The sequence below is a fragment of the Gallinula chloropus genome, assembly GCF_964237585.1.
Source record: "Gallinula chloropus genome assembly, chromosome: 18".
Taxonomy (NCBI): domain Eukaryota; kingdom Metazoa; phylum Chordata; class Aves; order Gruiformes; family Rallidae; genus Gallinula; species Gallinula chloropus.
This window is the reverse complement of record NC_140103.1, coordinates 6456681-6477564: the sequence shown is the minus strand read 5'-3', so window position 1 is coordinate 6477564 and position 20884 is coordinate 6456681. Positions and strand designations below refer to the sequence as shown.

At 44.2% G+C, this 20884-nt stretch overlaps 1 protein-coding gene across 1 annotated transcript in view; it reads left to right on the top strand.

Moving 5' to 3' along the window:
• Positions 1–20884, top strand: part of SPTAN1 (spectrin alpha, non-erythrocytic 1) — a 49582-nt gene extending 28698 nt beyond the window's left edge. The window contains exons 27-57 of the mRNA XM_084272445.1: positions 6–41; positions 1810–1857; positions 2488–2579; positions 2969–3113; positions 3230–3411; positions 3590–3689; positions 3826–4023; positions 4149–4295; positions 4799–4902; positions 5041–5203; positions 7370–7501; positions 7839–7976; positions 8335–8439; positions 8656–8864; positions 9708–9828; positions 9983–10104; positions 10635–10767; positions 11200–11298; positions 11608–11767; positions 11996–12072; positions 12231–12440; positions 12676–12972; positions 13435–13547; positions 14393–14410; positions 16129–16191; positions 17435–17489; positions 18393–18589; positions 18936–18989; positions 19368–19514; positions 19779–19926; positions 20553–20884. Coding sequence (XP_084128571.1) covers positions 6–41; positions 1810–1857; positions 2488–2579; positions 2969–3113; positions 3230–3411; positions 3590–3689; positions 3826–4023; positions 4149–4295; positions 4799–4902; positions 5041–5203; positions 7370–7501; positions 7839–7976; positions 8335–8439; positions 8656–8864; positions 9708–9828; positions 9983–10104; positions 10635–10767; positions 11200–11298; positions 11608–11767; positions 11996–12072; positions 12231–12440; positions 12676–12972; positions 13435–13547; positions 14393–14410; positions 16129–16191; positions 17435–17489; positions 18393–18589; positions 18936–18989; positions 19368–19514; positions 19779–19926; positions 20553–20678 — 3939 coding nt within the window. The 3' untranslated portion in view covers positions 20679–20884. The remainder of the gene's footprint in view (positions 1–5; positions 42–1809; positions 1858–2487; positions 2580–2968; positions 3114–3229; positions 3412–3589; positions 3690–3825; positions 4024–4148; positions 4296–4798; positions 4903–5040; positions 5204–7369; positions 7502–7838; positions 7977–8334; positions 8440–8655; positions 8865–9707; positions 9829–9982; positions 10105–10634; positions 10768–11199; positions 11299–11607; positions 11768–11995; positions 12073–12230; positions 12441–12675; positions 12973–13434; positions 13548–14392; positions 14411–16128; positions 16192–17434; positions 17490–18392; positions 18590–18935; positions 18990–19367; positions 19515–19778; positions 19927–20552) is intronic.

Here is a 20884-nt window from a genome sequence, read left to right as displayed (position 1 = left end):
AACAGGATGAAACTGATTCTAAGACAGCCTCTCCTTGGAAGGTAGGTGTCATTGCTTAGTAGCACACAACAGGAAAGTAAAAAACTATAGCACACCATCTGTTTTAGACCTTACACCCTCCTATATGCCCTTTTTTCTTTGCTTTTTTCTATTCCCCCCAATTTTTTTAAGGGCTGTTGACAAAGGTATTTTAATGGTGTCTGTGTCTCAGCAAGTGTTTGATGGTATTGAGTGAGGGTTAGTGACTTTCACTTCACTTTGCTTGTTTGCTTCAACAAGTGTGTTACAAAAATGAGTTGAGCATTGAGCAGGAATTCACCTTCCTATGCTTGTGTACAGGTTCTCCCAGTGTGTTAAAATGTCACATAGGTACTCCTCTTCATTTGAAAAATAAAAGCCATCTAGGCAAAGTCAAGTAACTACATCAGCTCTCTGTTTGCAGGAGGGATTATGAGAGTAACTGAGATAAGTTTCCAACTCTGGCCACAGAAATTGCTGGCAGTCTGTTTCTAGCTCTCTGCTACAGAACTGTTTTGGCTTTGAGCTTGTGCTATAAGACCGAGTCCAGTTTTTATACCATGTTTTTAGGTATTAATGGTCACTAGATGTGAAACAGTCCCTGTTCTCTCAGAATGCATTGGGGTTTTTTTAATGCAGCCAGCAGAAAGAAATGTTTTTATTCCTGAAAGTCAAATCCATTTATGTCCATATCCCTTTGGTAAGGGATATGTTGCACAGCAGTATTTTTGTCTTACATTATATCTCTAGCTTATTTTCTACAGTAGTTAAAGAAGCCTTTTTCCATTTGTTAGTGACTTACCATGGAAAGGCTGTACTGATGCACAAAAATACAAGGAATATTTTTGACATTGTCCATCCAACATTGTGCTCTTTTATAGTATTTCATTCCCATGTTTCATGTCTTACATTCACCTTCTTAAACACAAAGCTGCTTGTACATCTTTTAAGCTGTGTGACTATGGGAAAACCAGATAAATACCTAATACTTTGGGAGTGTTGTAGAAAATGTAGCCAAGTGAACAAGGATTGGTGACTGTTTTTGCACAGATTGTACATGTGTACTTCCAATCCTAAGAGTTTTGCAGTGACTTAGTAAGCTGTAAGTTCCTCCCTGTGTATACCTGCAAAGGGGTTACTTTTGCAAGCAATCCATCACTGTCAGAACAGCAGGTTTTTGGAGGGCATTGGTCATCACTTTCCTAATTAGCCTTCACCAATTCGGATGATGATCTGGAGATACCTGAATTCACTACAAAGCTGATTTTGCCAGAAACTCAGCCAGGAGCTAAGCCATTCAGATAATTTTTTAAATCCATCTCCTCCCCATGACTGGGGATTTGTAGGTTAAGTCAGTTATTGAACGATGAGTTTAAATTGTCTAGTTTTGTCCTTATTAGGACTATTATTGTTTGTTTCAACTTACACAGACGTGATAATAGTCACTTCTAACTATTCTATTGTGATATATAGTATCTCAGATATTGCAAGATATTATTATTAGTGGCTTTTATAATTTGCTTGCAGTGATTTTTTCTTATTGTTTCTCTCTCAAACAACAGTGTTTTCAAAAACACTATTAGATATGTATATAAAAATGAAAGAATTCAATAGTTTTCATTGAAACTTTTAAAATCCAGAGTGTGTGTTTCCTCCTGCATTGTTACACAGTTGTATTTTTGACCTGGGCAGAGTCATTATGGATTTTAAGGAGGGTTTTATCAGTCTGACTGTGACTGATTGATTTGAATATACTTTAATGCTACTTTTTATTTCTGCCTCCTCATACAGTCTGCACGTTTGATGGTACACACAGTGGCAACCTTTAACTCAATCAAGGTAACAGTCTTAACTTTTTCTGAGCTGACATAAAAGCTGAGAATGTTTTTACCATCTTTGTCTTCCATTAATCTGTATAAAGCCCTTTGAATTCACTTTCTGAAAGAAATACTGAAATGCTGACATATACAGCGTTATTTTGCTCCTCAGCATACATCAGTGTCTTATTATAATATCTAAAATAATTTGGTTTTAAACCTCAGGAGAAACCCTTAAAATTATTTCAACTAGGCTGCTTGACTTTGTGCAATCTTCTTGAATTAAGCAGAATATAGCAACCTTCACCTGTAGTAAAGGCCAGTCTTGACTTTTCATTTATCTTACTGAGACTTGATGAAGTTTATGTACTGTAAAAGAAGCAGCACAGCTATTTTAGGGAAATCATCCAGTATTGCTTTCAGTAGTCTCAGGAGACCCCTGAGTGGAGATGAAGGGGTTGATGGTACATTTGCAAATGTCATCAGTATGGAGGAGGCAGAGTGAGCAAAATATTCCTGGTTACTGAAGTTTTCTGTTTGGCATCATAAAGTTTCAGTGAGTCCAGCAGGAGGGTTTCTTGTGTAAACATGAGTTCTATAAAGCTGTGGTCTGCAGTATCAGTGAGGAGTTTGTGTTTGTTTTGCTTTGCAGGAACTGAATGAACGCTGGAGATCTCTGCAGCAGTTAGCAGAGGAGCGAAGCCAGCTACTGGGCAGTGCCCATGAAGTCCAGAGATTCCACAGGTGAGGTGCTTGTGTCGTATTTGGCCCTAGTTCAGTAAAATATTTTGTATGAGAGTTCTAAAACACAGTGGGACCTATTCTAAACAAATCCTACTTCAACCCCCAGCTTGTTTGGTGGAAGTTGGATCGCCAGTGGTCCAACAGGCATTCTTCCTGTTCTTTCCTAGAAAAGGAAAGTTGCTCACAGAATTGTGTGGAATTGCTGTGGCTTAGGACAGAAGTTCAGATCTCCCATCTTGCTAAAGTTTTCTCATGTAATTTTGGGAAATAATTTGATGGAATCATCAAGTACTTGAGCTTCTCTGGAAATTGGTGACTCGCTAGATATCAAAGATCCTAGTATGGCCTCCATTTTAATTCTCTCTTTGCCTTCCCTTCACTCAAATCAGAGATGCTGATGAAACAAAAGAATGGATAGAGGAGAAGAATCAAGCATTAAACACAGACAACTATGGGCACGACTTGGCCAGTGTGCAGGCTCTGCAGCGCAAACATGAAGGCTTTGAGAGAGACTTGGCAGCTCTTGGAGACAAGGTGAGGTTGTGAGAAGGACAAACCCAAACCCTTTCTTTTATTTATCAGGAATGATTGAACTATAGAAAAGACTCACATTGTTGTCATTGAGTTTATGTCCTGTTCTCTGATTCCAGGTGAACTCTCTTGGTGAAACTGCCCAGCGTCTGATCCAGTCACATCCAGAATCTGCTGAAGATCTCCAAGAAAAATGTACAGAGTTGAATCAGGCTTGGAATAGCCTGGGAAAGCGTGCTGACCAGCGCAAAGAGAAGCTTGGAGATTCTCATGACCTGCAGCGTTTCCTCAGTGACTTCAGGTAAAGATGCTATTTACCTCCCCCATAATTTGTCTGTTGGTGTGTTGGTGGTGTAGTTTGTATGGCTTGGTGTTGGGATAGTTCTGTGGGGTTGGCTTTCTGAAAAGGACTGTGTTTCATTTTCTGGCTTACTGAAGTGGAGGGAAGAGAATCATTATCTGTTGATGGGTGTTCACAGGGATCTTATGTCTTGGATCAATGGAATCCGGGGCCTGGTCTCCTCAGATGAACTTGCAAAGGATGTGACTGGAGCTGAAGCTTTACTGGAAAGACACCAGGTATGTGAAAGATAAGTGTATGTTTTCACATCAGCATCTGTTTCTTTTTCTGTCATTTTCTGTTAGAATTCCAAAACCAGACTAGTTCAAGCTTCTGCCATCTAATTATGTAATAATGTGTCTCTGTGCCTTGCAGGAACACCGCACTGAAATAGATGCAAGGGCTGGCACTTTCCAGGCATTTGAACAGTTTGGACAACAGCTTCTGGCTCATGGACACTATGCCAGCCCAGAGATCAAGGAGAAACTGGATATTCTTGAGCAAGAACGGACAGACTTAGAGAAGGCCTGGGTGCAGCGCAGAATGATGCTCGACCAGTGCCTGGAGCTACAGGTACTCTGCTATATGTTTAAAAAGCAAAATAATTCATCCTTTCATAAGAAGGTTTACTCTTTCATAGTGATGAGCACTGTGCTTGGGTCTGTCTTCCTCATGCTTTGGAATTTCTTTCTCCTTAGCTCTTCCATCGGGACTGTGAACAAGCTGAAAACTGGATGGCTGCCCGAGAGGCTTTCCTAAACACAGAGGATAAAGGAGACTCTTTAGACAGCGTGGAGGCACTCATCAAGAAACATGAGGATTTTGATAAGGCAATTAATGTCCAGGTGAGGAGTATAGCTCAAGTAAAGGGAAAATAGTTCAGTTTTTCTTATGCAGATTGTCACTGAAAGAAGTTACCACTGTGTATGGCTTCTGATGTTCAGTCCTATGTATTTGGCTTTTGGGATCTGCTGCGGAAGGTTAGAAGTGGATAATGCAGCCAAGGGTGTATTTTGCAGCCTGTAAACAGTGTAGGAATAGTGGCCAGTATTAGTGTAAATTATTTGAAATACTTTATTACAATAGAAAAAGGCATATTTTCATGTTTTTGTAACAGGAAGCTGCTTACTTTTATTGAGATGATTTTTTTCCTAAAATGCCACAGGTGAAAACTACTCTGAAGCTGACCTCTCCAGTCCTGTAAAGGAGACTTCCTTCATAGTCACACTTACAATAATGTAATTCATTCTTTAAAAGAATGAAAAAAACCTCTGTTCTGTTCCAGACTCTGCTCATCATTTGACTTTAAGGTGCCACCGTTCTAACTTATGGCTTCTTTTTTTAATAGGAAGAGAAAATCGCTGTCTTACAGTCTTTTGCTGACCAGTTGATCTCTGCTGATCATTATGCAAAGGGAGTCATCGCTAACAGGCGCAACGAGGTTCTGGACAGGTCAGTGCTGCCCTGTTGGGTGGGATTGCAGATACTGACTGAAAGAGAATGGTCTTTGGCAGCGTTTTGTAGCTGTTAAACATGATGCCACGTGCAGCCCTGGGTGTTTGTTCAACATACACATTTAACTGCTTACAGGTGGCTTCGGCTGAAAGCTCAGATGATTGAAAAGAGATCGAAGCTGGGAGAATCTCAGACACTCCAGCAGTTCAGTCGTGATGTGGATGAAATAGAAGCTTGGATCAGTGAAAAGCTGCAGACTGCAAGTGATGAGTCATATAAGGACCCCACAAATATCCAGGTGAATACGATTTGTAGCTCAGAAATCAAAGTACAGATTTTTAACTTTGTGAAACAGTATTTGGATCTGAAAGAAATATGCTCAGGAGTTCTTGGTCAGTGGCAACAGAATAATACACCATGTTGGACATGGTCTCCCTTTAACTAGGAAGAAATGGCAGTTATATTATGCATGAAAGGAGACCTAAAATAGAACTCACTTGGTAATTATTGATGCATGTAATTAATAATATATGTGATATCTGCAGTAGCGAGTTCCTGAAGAAAGGCTGGAGTAGCTACTCTGTCTTTGTCCTAGATGATAAAGAAATCGAGTTCTTGGGTCTCATCTCTCTGTCTTATGTTCTGAAATGTGAAGTCTCATTAATTTTTTCAGTATTAAGACATAATTAAAGTTACCCCTTCTGTTCTAATACCAGTTTATGAAGTAGTATGAATGCACTGAACTACTTCTCTCAATCTGTTTTATAGCTTTCCAAACTGCTGGTAAGTAGTTTGGACTAGCCCCTGGTATGTGAGTTTGTTTTCTTCGTACAGCTTATGTGTGAGCACAAGGTCTGGTTGCGGTCTGTTGCTCCATCCATCAGTTCATGCAATCTCTTTGTTTTCTGTTAGTTCCTGACCTGCATCCAGGTCCAGCTATTGATCTCCATGCTACGGGTGTGGCTTTTTTTGTTAATGCCTATTCAGCACCATTTATTTATGTTTTCATTTTGCAGGTGTTCTGCATGATCTGTTTAATTTGTGGTGCATCACTGCTGTAGCTTTTAGGAGTTAGCCCATTAAAAAATGGATTTAGGGCCTGTTATCCTCCTGCCTGGATCTTCAGTAGTGATGAGTTAACTCATGACAACGTCAGCTCTTAGCTGGTGTTTGTACAACCAAATGCGGAAGATGGAGGATTCAGTAAAGTGATAGATCTAAATGGCTTAGTTCTTGCAGCAGTAGCAAAGAAGGAACACTCCAGAAAAAGATACATACCAGATGGAAAGCTGACAGGACTTGTAAGAATCCAAGAAGCAGAGTAAAATGAGGATCTGTGGGAGGAGAAGGCAGAACAAAGAAAGGGGAAGCTAACTAGAGTAAGAAAGGGAAGAATCATCGTTTGTCCTTTAGGCTGTGGTACACTGTAGGGTTTTTTTAGTTGAAAAATTTATATTAACCCAGAAAGGCTTGTCTGGGACTTGTTGTCACATAACTATGTGAATGTATGTAATTGGCAGCTTTTTTAAATTGAATTTTACATCTTGGTCACTCTGGCTTTGAAGGATAGGCTTTTATCTCTGCATTCAGGATTAACAGTTCCCAAAATAAAGCAGTTCATGCAGAATTTCTCATGCCGGCGCTGTAGTATTTTCCATCTCTTATTTTGAATCTAACATTTCCTCTCATTCCATTCTCTCAGGGCGCTGTATCCCCATGTCCAGTGTTACTAGCACTTCCAGTTACTACTCTGTCTTGTCATTTCTGTGCTATTGTTATCTTCCTGGTGGGTGGATGAACCACGTATGCACGAGAGAGAACTGCAGTCTTCTTCGCACACTGAGGCTCCTGTTGTTCTCATGGTGCCACAACTCAGCAGAGAAAAAGATTTTAACAAACAAGTCAATTGTTTTCCTAGAGGGGTTTTGTTGTTAATTCATTATTTTAATATATAATGTGGTTGTGTATGACTAATACCACAACTGTGCAGAAAGCAGATAGGCTGCAGCAGTGATTTCTCTCAACTACCTATAGATCAGGAAGGGAAATAGAAATTTGTGACACTACTATAGGAGTAGAAAGGATGATTAGAGCGCTGCTGCCTGAGGTATGTGTAACTGCTGCTTTTCAGAGGTGATGGTGTTGAAAATGATAACCCATTTTATTTGTTATAGCTACGCTTAACACAAGGAATGCTGCATGGGCACCTGTGAAACACAGATGATGTAGCCTGAGCTATAGGTGTCAGCTCATGGGTGGCTTTGCTAGGTCTAAGCTCAGTGATTACTCAGGCTAATGAGAGTTAGTGTTTGAGCAGTGAGTATTCTTACTGAGAGAGAGATCTTTAGATGAAGCTGTATGACGTAAAGAGGTTCGTAACAACTCTTGTGCTGTCCTCTTGGCCCATGAGAACAATTCAGGAGCCCTTTATCCAGCCTCTAACAGTTTTGGTTCTGTCATTCAGAGCAAACACCAGAAACACCAAGCCTTTGAAGCTGAGCTCCACGCCAACGCAGACCGGATCCGCGGAGTCATTGATATGGGGAACTCGCTGATTGAGAGGGGAGCGTGTGCTGGCAGCGAGGACGCTGTGAAGGTAGAGACAAGTCTGGGATTTGTAGTTTTTGCTTTGAGAAGTGCTTAGGTAATTGGGGGAGGAGACTGTCCCTCAAAGACAAATGTTGTTTTAGAGAAGCTTTTCAATCTCAACTATGTGTTAAGATATCAGGGAAATCATTCTGCTTGGTTCTCAAGGTTTAGAAGTTATTCTGATCCTGTGATTGGGATGTAAAACTGAACTACAGCTAGGCAGTGTGAAATTGTTGATTTCATATCTGAAATAAATAGCAAAACTTCCACCATAGTCTAGTTTTGCATTTATCAGGATTTACAGTTTTAGATTTATAGCACTTACCTTTTCCATTACATTACAGGCACGCCTAGCTGCTCTGGCTGACCAGTGGCAATTCCTGGTACAGAAATCAGCAGAGAAGAGTCAGAAACTGAAAGAAGCCAATAAGCAACAGAACTTCAATACTGGAATCAAGGACTTTGATTTCTGGCTTTCAGAGGTAACTGAGATTGGGATTATTTATTTGTTTCTAATTCTTTATTCTCTTTGCTGATGTTAGATTTTGTGGAGCACAGTCCACCTTCTAAGCAAATCTAGATTTATTTTGAGAAAAATCTTTATTCTGAATAAAAACCTTGCAGATGTTTCTGTTGTTATTTATAAACAATCAGGTGAGAGGACACCTATGTGCATAGAATCTGTTAGGAATTAATAGGTAATGAGACAAAGGTTTATCCCCACTGTAGAAAATTGAGAAGAGAATTAACTTCCACAGTTTTAAAGACATGGTAATTTCAAGGGTTTTGTGAAAACACAACTCATTCTTCATCCCATTTTTTTTTCCTTCCCCACCCCAGGTGGAGGCTTTGTTGGCATCTGAAGACTATGGGAAGGACTTGGCCTCAGTCAACAACCTTCTGAAGAAACACCAGTTGCTGGAAGCTGATATATCTGCTCATGAGGTACTGCTTTCTCTTTCAGTTTTGGCAGATAAATCACATCAGATGCCACAGATACCAGTTCATTCGGTGCTGCAGTCGTGTACTTGTTGAAACCCATTTTCTCAATAAAAACTGCGACTCTGCAGCCACCTTAATGTGAATTTTTTACCCTGACACGTAACAAAGACGGAGATGAGAGGGGGGGCAATTCACATGCTCTTTCACCCACGTTTCCAGGATCGTCTGAAGGACCTGAACAGCCAGGCTGACAGTCTGATGACCAGCAGCGCTTTCGACACCTCTCAAGTGAAGGATAAACGCGAGACCATCAACGGGCGCTTCCAGAGGATTAAGAGCATGGCAGCAGCTCGCCGTGCCAAGCTGAACGAGTCCCACCGCCTGCACCAGTTCTTCCGTGATATGGACGATGAGGAGTCCTGGATCAAGTGGGTATTTTGGATATTTAGGCTCTGGCATGGGGGCATGTGCTTACTACCAGCTTGTTAGCAACACCCATAGTCTGCAGCACGGTTTTATAGCTTGCCTTTTCCACAGGCACATGTCTCTACAAGCAATCACCTTTGCCTGCAGTCAAGGAAAGCTGTTTTCAAAATGGCTTCAGCATTATCTACAGTTTTTCTTTGGTCAGACCCCAAGAAAAGCTCTGTACTGGAAAAAGGAAATCTGGTTAGACCTGGACCAGAAAATTTGAGTTTATTGAAATTTGAGTTTGCTCTCTTTTGAGAGAGTTCCTAGCAAAAATTCAACTTTTAATTTTTCGGTCTGAAGTACTTCCCCTTCCTCCCCACCCTCCACCAGTTGTAGTAACTAGTAATTGTAATTAGTCAAATGCTCTTTCCATATTGGTGTTAGTGTCTTGGCAGAGTGGGGAAACTGAACCTGATTGAAATAATTCAAATTAGAGCACTTACTTTTAACACATGCTTGTAAAAGCAGTTTTTAAAATTGGATCAGCAGGTAAACTTCACAGGAGGCATCTATCTTTAAAAGAAAACAGTCCAGAGATACTCTGTCGTTCAGAGAGAAAGGGTAGCCCTGCTGCTGCCTTATTTCTTTAACCTGCATCTGACCTCTGAGTGTGCTGCTGGGATCTAGCTGCTGTTTGCTGATAACTCACATAAATAATTTCTTACATCAAAGATTTCTGCTTTACAAGGAGCTTTTCCTTACTTGCAGTGTGGTTTGGTCTTGACTTTTTTTGGGTTGGTCAGGTTTGGCCTGTAGAAGTAATTTTTTAACTTTTATCTTTCTCTTCTGTCTTACTTCAGAGAGAAGAAGCTGCTGGTTAGCTCAGAGGACTATGGCAGAGACCTGACAGGGGTGCAGAACCTCAGGAAGAAACACAAGCGCTTAGAAGCAGAATTAGCTGCCCATGAGCCTGCTATCCAGGTAAGAGCCTCTCTCCTTGACAGATTCTCCATAAGCAGTATCTGCCTTGCCTGTGGCAAACATGAAAGGCAGTAAGAGGTTTGCTGGAACCCAGATAGGGTGTGTTTAAGAAGAGAGGAAGTGATGTTCTGTTATCTGTTTCGCTGCTTCGCAGGGTGTTCTGGACACTGGTAAGAAGCTCTCGGATGATAACACAATTGGAAAGGAGGAGATCCAGCAGAGACTGGCTCAGTTTGTGGATCACTGGAAAGAATTAAAACAGTTGGCAGCTGCTCGGTGCGTGAGATGGTTTTGTAAAATGCAGCATTTGTGGAGGGAGTGACATGGACTCTGAATGACCAGATTAACTGAGTGTCAGGGTTTGGGACATTGGTCAGTGATATGTCACTGAGGATGGACCCTAAGAGACTACTGAGAAGAGTTTTTGTGATAATGTTCCTCAGTAGAAACATAAATCTTTTTCTGAGGTATGATGTTTTCAGCCTTTTCTTGCAACACTTGGAAACCTAAGACTTGGAATTACCTGGCTTTAATCCACAGCCAGGATGTTCTTCTGAATAGAAGCTGATGGGAGAAAATGATTCACTTTAGTCCTTCAGTAGCTGCAGGCTCTGGGGCCTGATGAACTTGTGGAGCTGTGGGTGCCACAGTTTGCTGCTGGAGGACCAAAGTGTGAACGATCACATGTTTGGGGTTCAGTCTCTGTATGTTCTTAGGTCTTTTGTTGCTGTCCTTTGTCTTTACATCTTAACTAAAAGCCATAAAGCAACACAGTTGGTGATGTTACCTTTCTGTTCCCCTAACAGGGGCCAGCGTCTAGAGGAGTCTTTGGAGTACCAGCAGTTTGTAGCAAATGTTGAAGAAGAAGAAGCCTGGATCAATGAGAAAATGACCTTGGTAGCCAGCGAGGATTATGGGGACACACTTGCTGCTATCCAGGTATGGAGCAAATTGTCAGCTGCTGCTTGTTCTTGCTGCATTATTGTTGGTCAGAGCATAACAAACCTTTTCTCTAACTCTTTTTCCAATTTAGAGGTTGTTGCTGGTTTCTTTTGAAGGCTTACATTGTAAAGAACACTACTGCTCTTTATAAAAGAATCCCAAGTGTGTTATTTCCTGCAGAGATGATTTACAGTTTTGCATCTCTCTGCATCTCTTGGGCAGTCCTGGTTAATTCCAGTGGCTGAAGCTATACTGAAAGTTGGTGTCAGTCTCTTGTCCATAGGAGAACAGCAAACTGTCCTAATTAGCTAATATTCATAGTTTTTGTCTGAAAAAGCTTATGCTAACTGATGTATAGCAATTTTTTTTTTCATTTTTATTAAGTGGTGAGGAATTGTTGTAATGAGTGACTGTGTCCTGTATTTGCAGGGCTTGCTGAAAAAGCACGAAGCGTTCGAGACTGATTTCACTGTCCACAAAGACAGAGTGAATGATGTTTGTACTAATGGGGAGGATCTCATTAAAAAGGTGAGCATAAACTGCTAAAGGTAAAAAACCCCAACCTTCCAAGGCTACCCAGGATGTTGTCACATCACAGCAGACTTGTTCCTCTCTGGGGACTGGTTTGTCATGGCTTTGAAAAGATCTCTTACTCATTCTTTGTGGCTGACTGAGCTGCTGATGCTAATTGCTTTTGAACTATTTCTTGAGCAGCAGTTGTACAGAGAGCCAAACCTTTTCAGTTGAGCTCTCTGCTCTGTCACCAGCTTATGGGATGCCTTGGAAGACCTTGAGATCATATGGTATGCCTCTATGTATTTTTCTCTTGTCCTGTAGAACAATCACCACGTGGAGAACATTACTGCCAAGATGAAGGGCCTCAGAGGCAAGGTGTCAGACCTGGAGAAAGCAGCAGCTCAGAGGAAAGCCAAATTGGATGAGAACTCTGCCTTCCTCCAGTTCAACTGGAAAGCAGATGTAGTGGAGTCGTGGATAGGTATGTTCTGTACTGGGGCATAGCATCCTGTCACAAAGAAACTGCAATGCTCCTTCATTTCCAAAGATCTCTAATAGCTTCTCTCTTGCTACTGCAACGAGCAGACCTAAACCCAAAGCACTCAGCAGTGCTACACCTGATCTGTGCTTCTGGGGTAACCAGATTTGGAATAGAGGAAATGTTTGAGGTAGAGGCTGAGGGTTTCACTGAATTTGTTTCATTTTCCAGGTGAGAAGGAAAACAGTCTGAAGACAGACGATTATGGACGTGACCTCTCTTCTGTGCAGACACTACTCACCAAACAGGTTGGTGCTATTGCTGCTTCCACCCTGCTAAGGGATGGAGAAAACAAGTGAACTCCTCTGCTGTACACAAGGATTGGATGTTTATGTTTGAAATACATGCAGGATATTGGAATGACTGAATAAAAATACAATCTTTGTTCTTTTTCCTAATGCTTCAGGAAACTTTTGATGCTGGGCTTCAGGCTTTCCAGCAGGAGGGAATTGCAAATATCACTGCTCTGAAAGACCAGCTACTAGCAGCCAAACATATCCAGTCAAAGGCCATTGAGGCTCGGCATGCTTCCTTGATGAAACGCTGGAATCAGCTCCTTGCCAATTCCGCTGCCAGGAAAAAGAAACTCTTGGAGGCTCAGGAGCATTTCAGAAAGGTGAGTGGCTGCAAAAATCTGATGTTCTCTTTGGGGAATAAAGCCACACAATGATTGCAGCTTTTTCACTCGTAGCTGATGGTTATGGGCTTACTGGAGACTTGTCATAAGAATTTAAGATGTTCACAAGAAATAAGTAATAAAGACAAACCATCCCAGATGTGTCTCAATTCCTGATCAACTCATAGACTTCATATTACTGCATAACCAAACCAGATCGCTTTCTCTTTTCAAGGTTGAGGATCTGTTCCTGACTTTTGCCAAGAAGGCATCTGCCTTCAACAGTTGGTTTGAGAATGCTGAAGAGGACCTGACAGATCCCGTGCGCTGCAACTCGCTGGAGGAAATCAAAGCCCTGCGGGAAGCTCACGATGCTTTCCGATCGTCCCTTAGTTCTGCCCAGGCTGACTTCAACCAGCTGGCAGAGCTCGACCGCCAGATCAAGAGCTTCCGTGTAGCCTCCAACCCTTACACGTGGTTTACTATGGAGGCTCTTGAAGAAACCTGGAGGAATCTGCAGAAGATTATCAAGGCGAGTCACAGACACATAGTTTCTGACCTTTCAAGGCCTCCCTGGAAGCTGCCCTCCATGATTAAGCAGTGCAAGAGTTTGCTGCTATACTACACGTGGAAATACCTCAAAATTGGGGAGCAAAGATAAAATCCTTTAGCTATAAACTCATTTCCGTGGTCTTCCATCTTCAGAAAGACAAAGTGCATGTTGCTCACTTTCTAACTATAAAATGCTTCATGCCTGTACGATGCAGGAAGGGAACTGCTGGTTCAATTCCAGTTCTCAAGACTTTGGTAGGAATGTTCTGTGTTGTCACCTTGGATAAGTTTGGATAGCTATCCAGGCTGCTCTGAGCACTCAGTCTTGTTTTGAGGCTCAGAACTGTGCTGGTACACAGCCCTTAGGTTTTGGGGTGTGTTACAGGACGAGGGCAGTGGCATTATTTCTCCCATTTTGAAATGGTTTCTGTTTGTTTCTCAGGAACGTGAGTTGGAGCTGCAGAAGGAGCAGCGAAGGCAGGAAGAAAACGACAAACTGCGCCAGGAGTTCGCTCAGCACGCGAATGCTTTCCATCAGTGGATCCAGGAGACCAGGTATAGTTTGTCTTCCCAGGAGCTGCCCTTAAAGAGTTCCTTAGAAGGGACCCTGAGAGCTTGTATCCATCTTACACCTCTTTGGTCTGTCCAAGTTGTAAATGTCTCCTGCTGAAGAACAGCTATTCAGGACTCGTTCATTTCCTGCAGTTGGGACTTTGGGGAGGCCCTGTTAGCCACAGGGAAGGAGAAAGCCCTGAAACACCAGACTTCAAAATGTCTCTGCTTCTGAATTCATTTTCCTGCAGTAATTCCAGTTATCCAGGACCTCACTCTTCTGTTACTCCTGAACTAGCCTGCAGTAGAGCTGGGGACTGGGGAACAAAGAGCTGGAAGCACTGTGGTTTCTGATAGTGTTTCTTTTGTACTGAAAAGTATATTAGAAATCCCACTAGAGCTTCATCAGAGAGAGGAGCAGTGAAAACAGCTTAAGGCCACTTTGCAGTCACTTCCTGGAGTGCTGTCTCATTGTATCCTTGCCTAGGGAGAGGGAGTAAAGATGTAACTGCAATTAGAAAGAAGAAAAAAACCCTCAAGGCTGAGAATTGCAGTGCACTGCAGAGCATGTTCCTAGAGAGCAGAGGTGACCGTGCTCAGACAGTGCTGCTGGCCATTCTGATGCACACCCATTGTGGTTCCGAGGCGGCGAGTTCTGTTTTCATGTGATCCTGTGGTTCTCTGTCTCTGTGTGTTTACAGATGGTTCTGTTTGTGTCTTCAGGAAATAATGGCATTTAAATACGATTTTTAACTTTCTGATGTTTGCTTCCCACCCAAATTTCTGTCCCTCTCTTACTGTCTTGTCTCTGTCCTGCTGCCTGATGTTTGGATCTTCACATTCTACAGGACTTACCTGCTAGATGGGTTAGTATTGAATTTTATATCTTTGAAAGTTTGGTGATGTGTTCTGCTCTGTCTGTGTGTGTTCTTCCATCGCTACGTTGCTGTGAAAGCCATGCTGAGACCCCTTTTATTTGAGAAGAGCCATCTGTGGCTGAGGCACACATTGCAGGAGACAAGATTTCAGAGTAGCTGAAGTATAAACCAGTAGAAACAAAACCATTTCCTAGCCAAAAGCAGGAGTCATCAATGGGTAGCCAGTGGCAGACCGCGAAGTCCTGACTTTTCTTGCTCTCTCTGAGGGCTTGAGAAGAAAAGGCTGCATGGGAGAAGGCAGCCCAGGCTGCCTTTTGGAAGCAGCTGACATTCCTGGTGCTCCAGCATCCAGAGGCTTGCTCACTGGAATAAACTTTTCCATTATAACTGTTCTCATCCTGATTGAGGCTTCAAAGAACTGACTGCTTTTGGTAAGGAGGAGGGAAGATTCCTATTAAGAGACTTTACTGAAATGAGTTATTTTAAAACTCATTTAATACACAAATATGAACTGCCCATGTTTTAATCTGCTGCATAGCCATGCCCCACAGGGACTGTGTTCCTACAGGAGAAAACAAAACCTCCTGCCACGAACCCATGAAGTTCTGTGGGGTTGCAGGCAGTTTGATTCCTCCAGTTTTGATTCCACTTCATGTCCATGGGAATAGTTCCTGACGAGGATGGGTGCTGGTCATTTGTCAAGAAGTGGAATAAAGTCTTCTAAATGACTCCAGGCTGCCAAACCCTCTGACAGCATGTCTGTCCATCTAAATGTCCTCAGGATTCGAAGTCTGTGGCCCAGGGGGAGCTTTGTAATAAGACAGACTGTAAAATGCAAGGTGCAGAGGCCTGTGTGTCAGCAGGGTGCTGGAGAGGAGGCCAGGGGCCTTTCTCAGAGACAGAGAAGGCTTTTCATAATAAAAGGTGGAATCTTTGCAGATAACTCTGCTTCCTGTTTGCTCTGTAACAATCACTGTCTTGTGTTTTGCTGCTTCTGCCAGATAAAAATAATTTGCCCTATTTCTGTTGCACAGTTCAGTGGAACTGAGCAGATTTTTCTGGAACAGCTGTTGAACTCTCTGCTCCTTTGTAAAGCAGAGCTGTGGGTGAGTTCTGGTATCTAATGAGTGAAGGGAAAGGAGCCATTTACTAAAAGACCTAGGGCCAGAGTTCAGGACCACCATGCCAAGCCTTTTTGTTGAACAAATTACCAGAAGGCTGCTGATACACCAGACAGTTTGTCCTTAATTCTATGAGAATAGATCAAAAACACCAATTGAGCTTAAAGAGCCCTGGCTGAGCTTATCCTTCCTTGGCACAAGGGAAGGCAAAGCTTCAGGAAGGATTCAAGACGAGTTGCCATGAATGCACCTTGCTTTTTAGTGTGTCTTAGCAGCTTCTGTGTGCCCAGTGCTGCCTGGAGGAGGTTTCCCTGTGGGATGGAGAAAGAAGGGAGAAGAATGTCATTAAAGAATCTGTAGACGAGTTAACTGCAAGAGTCTCTCTTAGTGAGACTCGCAGGAAACAACAGATACCTTTGTGTTTGTGCCATAATTTTCTCTCCTGAAGTACTTGCTTGTGTTTGCTGCAAGGTGGTGCTGGCTCAGAGTGTGGCTCTGCTGCAGTGGCTGTGTTTGGGTGTGTTCTTTCCTCTGTTCTTTCTTTCTTCCTTTTTGGAATTTACTTGGTTTCTTTTCTTTGACTAGCATAGCGTATCGTCGTGTCATTCGTGTCTATCAGTATGAAGTTGGGGATGATCTATCTGGAAGGTTTTTTTTCCTCTTATTTTCTTACCTCACTTTGGTTTTCCAATGCACTCCTTAATTCCAAGGCTCGCTTTCTTTCCAACTAACTTCACGGCTTAGAGGCGCTTGGAGGTTTGTTTCCCTGTTGACTCTGCCCGTGGCTGGTTCCCAGCTTCCTGCTCAGGGCTCTGGGCCTGTGCTTCATCTCTTGAGTCAGGTGTTGAATCTGAGCCTTACCCCTGAGGTGAGAAACACCCAGATGTTCGGGGCCTTCTCATTGCTACAGTGATTCACCACTAGAAATTCCCTTCTCAAGAAGCCCAGAAGCACATAGGATCGATCTCAGTGGGGATGAAAGCTTGGGTTTAGGGATGTAAATCCCAGTGACTTTAAGTTTTAGGTACTTAAATACTAAGGAGTCGGAGGAGAGGACAGCCCCTGCACAGTGCCTGGACCTGCTGTCCATGAGGCTGTTCATGACAAACTCACCATACTCCTTGGAAGGACAGAGATTCCTACCTGCTGCTGCTTAAAGCTGGCTTGGGATCTTGGGTGGGAGCAGAGCAGCATCCTGAGACTTCCCATAGCCAGTCCATATGAAGCAGCATTGCAGTGGTGATCTGCCATGGGGACAGCACTGTGACAAGCAGCTCAGTGCAGAAACCAGAGTGAAGGGAGTTGCTCTGCCTCAGTTTCTCTCAGTGCAGGGTGGGAGAGGTGGGATGGGAAAGGCAGCTGTCCACCACCCCCTGTGTGTAGTTTTCCACAGAGATCATGCCTCATTAACACTGCTTTTAAACCAAGCCAGGAGTTCTCAAGGTCTCTTCTCCCCGTTTTATCCGCACGTAACACACCTCTGTAGCGCCTGTTCCTTACTGGCCAGTACAGCCCCTCTCCAGCGACTCCCCTGTAGTTCGTGTGTGTGTGTGCTGGGCACGGTGGGGGGTTGGGGTGGGACTGCACTAAGGTTCTAATTTAATTCAGCCCAGTAAAGCTTTGGATCTGGCATGAAGTGTGGCTGCTGATCGTGTTGCCTTTCAAATGGGGCTAGAAATTAACTCTAAAAAAGACTCAAACAAGATGTAGACGTGTCAGCCTGAAATAGGATGAGTTAGAATAAACAAACCACAAAACCAGTGTTCAAATATCTGCAGAAGACCAGTGCTACTGTAAGGATTTTTAATTTCAAGGAAGGACTGTTAATTTCAAGCCCCACCTGCCGTTTTTCTGGGATAAGTGGGTTTTCTCACTGTGATCCTGTGTTTAGGTCTTGTATGGTGGAGGAGTCGGGAACCCTGGAATCGCAGTTGGAAGCTACTAAAGTAAGTGATGCTCACCTGCTGCTACACCACCTTTTCCAGCCAATGACTTGGGAACACAGGGTGGGGGTGGAAATATGTGTAATTGTGTGGCAGAATGTGAATGGATTTTACACACTTTGAGCACTGATGAGACCTCTGGGGTTCTCTCTTTATGTAGCTGACATTGGCTGGTATCACAGGGCATTACCTGACACTGATGGAGTTCTCCTTTTCATTCTTTGCCCTAAATGAGCAGGGAGGGCAGAGGGGATACAGAGGGAGGCTGAGGGAGCTGGACTTGTTCAGCCTGAAGAGAAGGCTGCGGGGGGACCTCATTGCAGCCTTCCAGTACCTGAAGGGAGCAGAGAAACAGGAGGGGAATCAGCTTGTTAAAGGGCACACAGTGGCAGGACAAGGGGGATGGAGTGAAGCTGAAGGAAGGAAGGGTTAGATGAGATATTAGGGTAAGTTCTTTGCAGAGAGAGGTGAAGGGCTGGAACGGGCTGCCCAGAGAGGTGGTGGATGCGCCATCCCTGGAGGTGTTCAAGGCCAGGTTGGATGGGGCCCTGGGCAACCTTGTGTAGCTCCAGGCCTGCAGGTTGGTGGCCCTGCCTGTGGCAGTGGGTTGGAGCTGTGTGATCCTTGGGGTCCCTTCCAACCCATGCCATTCTGTGATTCTATGACTATTCTATGATACAGTACTCTTAGCACACTTCCTACTAAAAGGGGCTTTCCTCTCAAGCCAGATTGCTTTCCAGCCGTGTGCATGAAGAGGACCATGGTTTTGAATACTTTGTACAAATCCCAGCATAAATGTTTGTACAGTCCCAGCAGAAAGAACGTAACCCTTCCTCCCCTGCCAGCCTGCAGTGGAACTGCTGCGGGTGTGTCCTTGATTCCCTCCTCTTGCCTCCCTCCTCACAGCGCAAGCACCAGGAGATCCGAGCTATGAGGAGCCAGCTGAAGAAGATCGAGGACCTCGGAGCAGCCATGGAAGAGGCACTGATCTTGGACAACAAATACACAGAACACAGCACCGTGGGGCTGGCACAGCAGTGGGACCAGCTTGACCAGCTGGGGATGAGAATGCAGCACAACCTGGAGCAGCAGATTCAAGCTCGGTATGGCCAACCCTGCGTGCAGCGTAAAGCCTGGCTCACGGGGGGTAGGAGAGAAGCACCTGCCTGTGTCTAAAACCAAACACTGAGTGTCCTTGCTGATGTCCCAGTGCAGTGAGCCTGTAAATCCCCACCACCTCCCTGCCCTCTGCAGAGGGATGAAGTTACAGTTTTGGAAATAGTCCCTGTTGGCCATAAGCAGTGACGAGAGCTTGGAGGAGCTGACCTGTGGTGGTGTCACAGGGCTCGCTCGTTTGTCCTCACCTTCTGATGCAGGCACTGGCCCGGGGCACGTGGACTCTTGGGATGTAGGAACTGCTGCTCACTAACCTTGCTGCTTCCTTTTCAGAAACACGACTGGAGTCACTGAGGAGGCCCTGAAGGAGTTCAGCATGATGTTCAAGTGAGTCGTGGGGAAGTACACCAGAGGAATGAATGCTTGTGAGAGATGCCTGGCACATGGATGGCTCCTGTTCACAGGGTTCTGTAGCTCCTTTGGTGTCTGCCTGATGCTGTGCTCTTGGGCACACTCACTTGTGGGCACAGTGGTGTAGGAACTGCAAAGTCCAGAGAATTCCAGCTAGGAATACAGCCCTTCTTTCTTTTTTTAAAATACTACTTATGCACAGCACTTATCCTTTTGATGTATGTTAGTTAGAACTAATTGATTACTCTGGAATAGTGACTAGTTACAACCTGTTGTAGCTGTCAACCCGCTTCATAGCTTCCAGTACTCAACAGCTCACACTTAGAAACATGGGGTTTGTTTTTATGTTTTTAGGCACTTTGACAAGGACAAATCTGGACGACTTAATCACCAGGAGTTTAAGTCTTGCTTGCGTTCCCTCGGCTACGACCTGCCTATGGTTGAGGAAGGAGAGCCAGACCCAGAGTTTGAGTCTATTCTTGACACTGTGGACCCCAATAGGTATGTGGGGTGTAGAGATACAACACATTGTACCTCTGGAGAACTGGCTGGACGGGGTGTCTCAGGCTGGGCGCTCTGCTTGCTTCTGTTGTGGAGAGGGTGTGGTGGTTTTTACAATGGTTTGAGTAAATGTGTCTTTGTGGAGGTAAAGCTGACATTGTGTCTCCTGTGTGAAGACGTTGGTTCCTCCTGGAAAAGCAGAGGAACCAAAAAAGGGGCAGGCACTGTGCTCTGGTATTAACAGCCCCGCTGTGTTTGCCGCAGGGATGGGCACGTCTCGCTGCAGGAGTACATGGCCTTCATGATCAGCAGGGAAACCGAGAACGTGAAATCCAGCGAGGAGATCGAGAGCGCCTTCCGCGCCCTCAGCTCCGAGGGGAAGCCCTACGTGACCAAGGAGGAGCTCTACCAAGTGAGTACTGGCGGTGGCTCACCACCGTGGAGCAGACAGAGGCTTTTTGTTGTTAACAGAGACCATCACTGGTTGCTCAGAGGTTTCTGTCACTCTGGTTGAGTCTGTTCTGGACCTGACAGGCATCCTCTGCAGCAGCCACAGAAGGGATGGCAACAGCCTCTCTCCCTGGCTGCTTTCTTGGCTCAATAGAGGAGGAAGAAAAACTTTAAACTGCTGAAAAATTACTCAGGTTGAGTAAAAGAGCTCAAAGGCCTGGGAAGGGGCTGTGTTCAGTGTCCTGATGCTGCTAAAGCTCATGCTTTCATCACTTCTGAGGTTAGAGGGAGATGCTTCTCCAGACAGCAATTCAGAGGAGAAACTGAACATCTCCTCCCCACACAGCCCTGCCAGGGCAGCAAGTTTTCCTGTCTGAGTCCCACCAGCTGGCAGAGAAATACAGAGGTTGTGCTGCTTCCTCCTCTTACTCCTGCTGGTGGGAAGACTTAGGTCAGACCTTCCAACCCTTAACCAAACAGTGCCAGTGGCTGGAGCATTTCTGTGCTGGGTGTAGCTGTGTCCCCAGGAACTGTGTCCCTGTGAACCTCAGGGTGCCCGTCCCCACCTCCACTGTCTTTGTCTTTCAGAACCTGACCCGGGAACAAGCCGATTACTGCATTTCTCACATGAAGCCCTACATGGATGGCAAGGGCAGGGAGCTCCCCTCTGCCTATGACTACATAGAATTTACACGTTCACTCTTTGTGAATTGATCTCAAACACTGGCACCAGAAGATGCAAAGAACATGCTCACGTTTGCTGACTGTAGCTCTGCATGTGTCTCTCTCTCTCTCTCTCTCTCTCTTTGTGCTCTACAATTATCAATGTTACTTTATGATGTAACCTTAAACTGCTTAGCTTAAAACTCTTAGGGAAAACAAACATATTGCAGTGTGCTTCAATAAAAGTTACTGGTCGA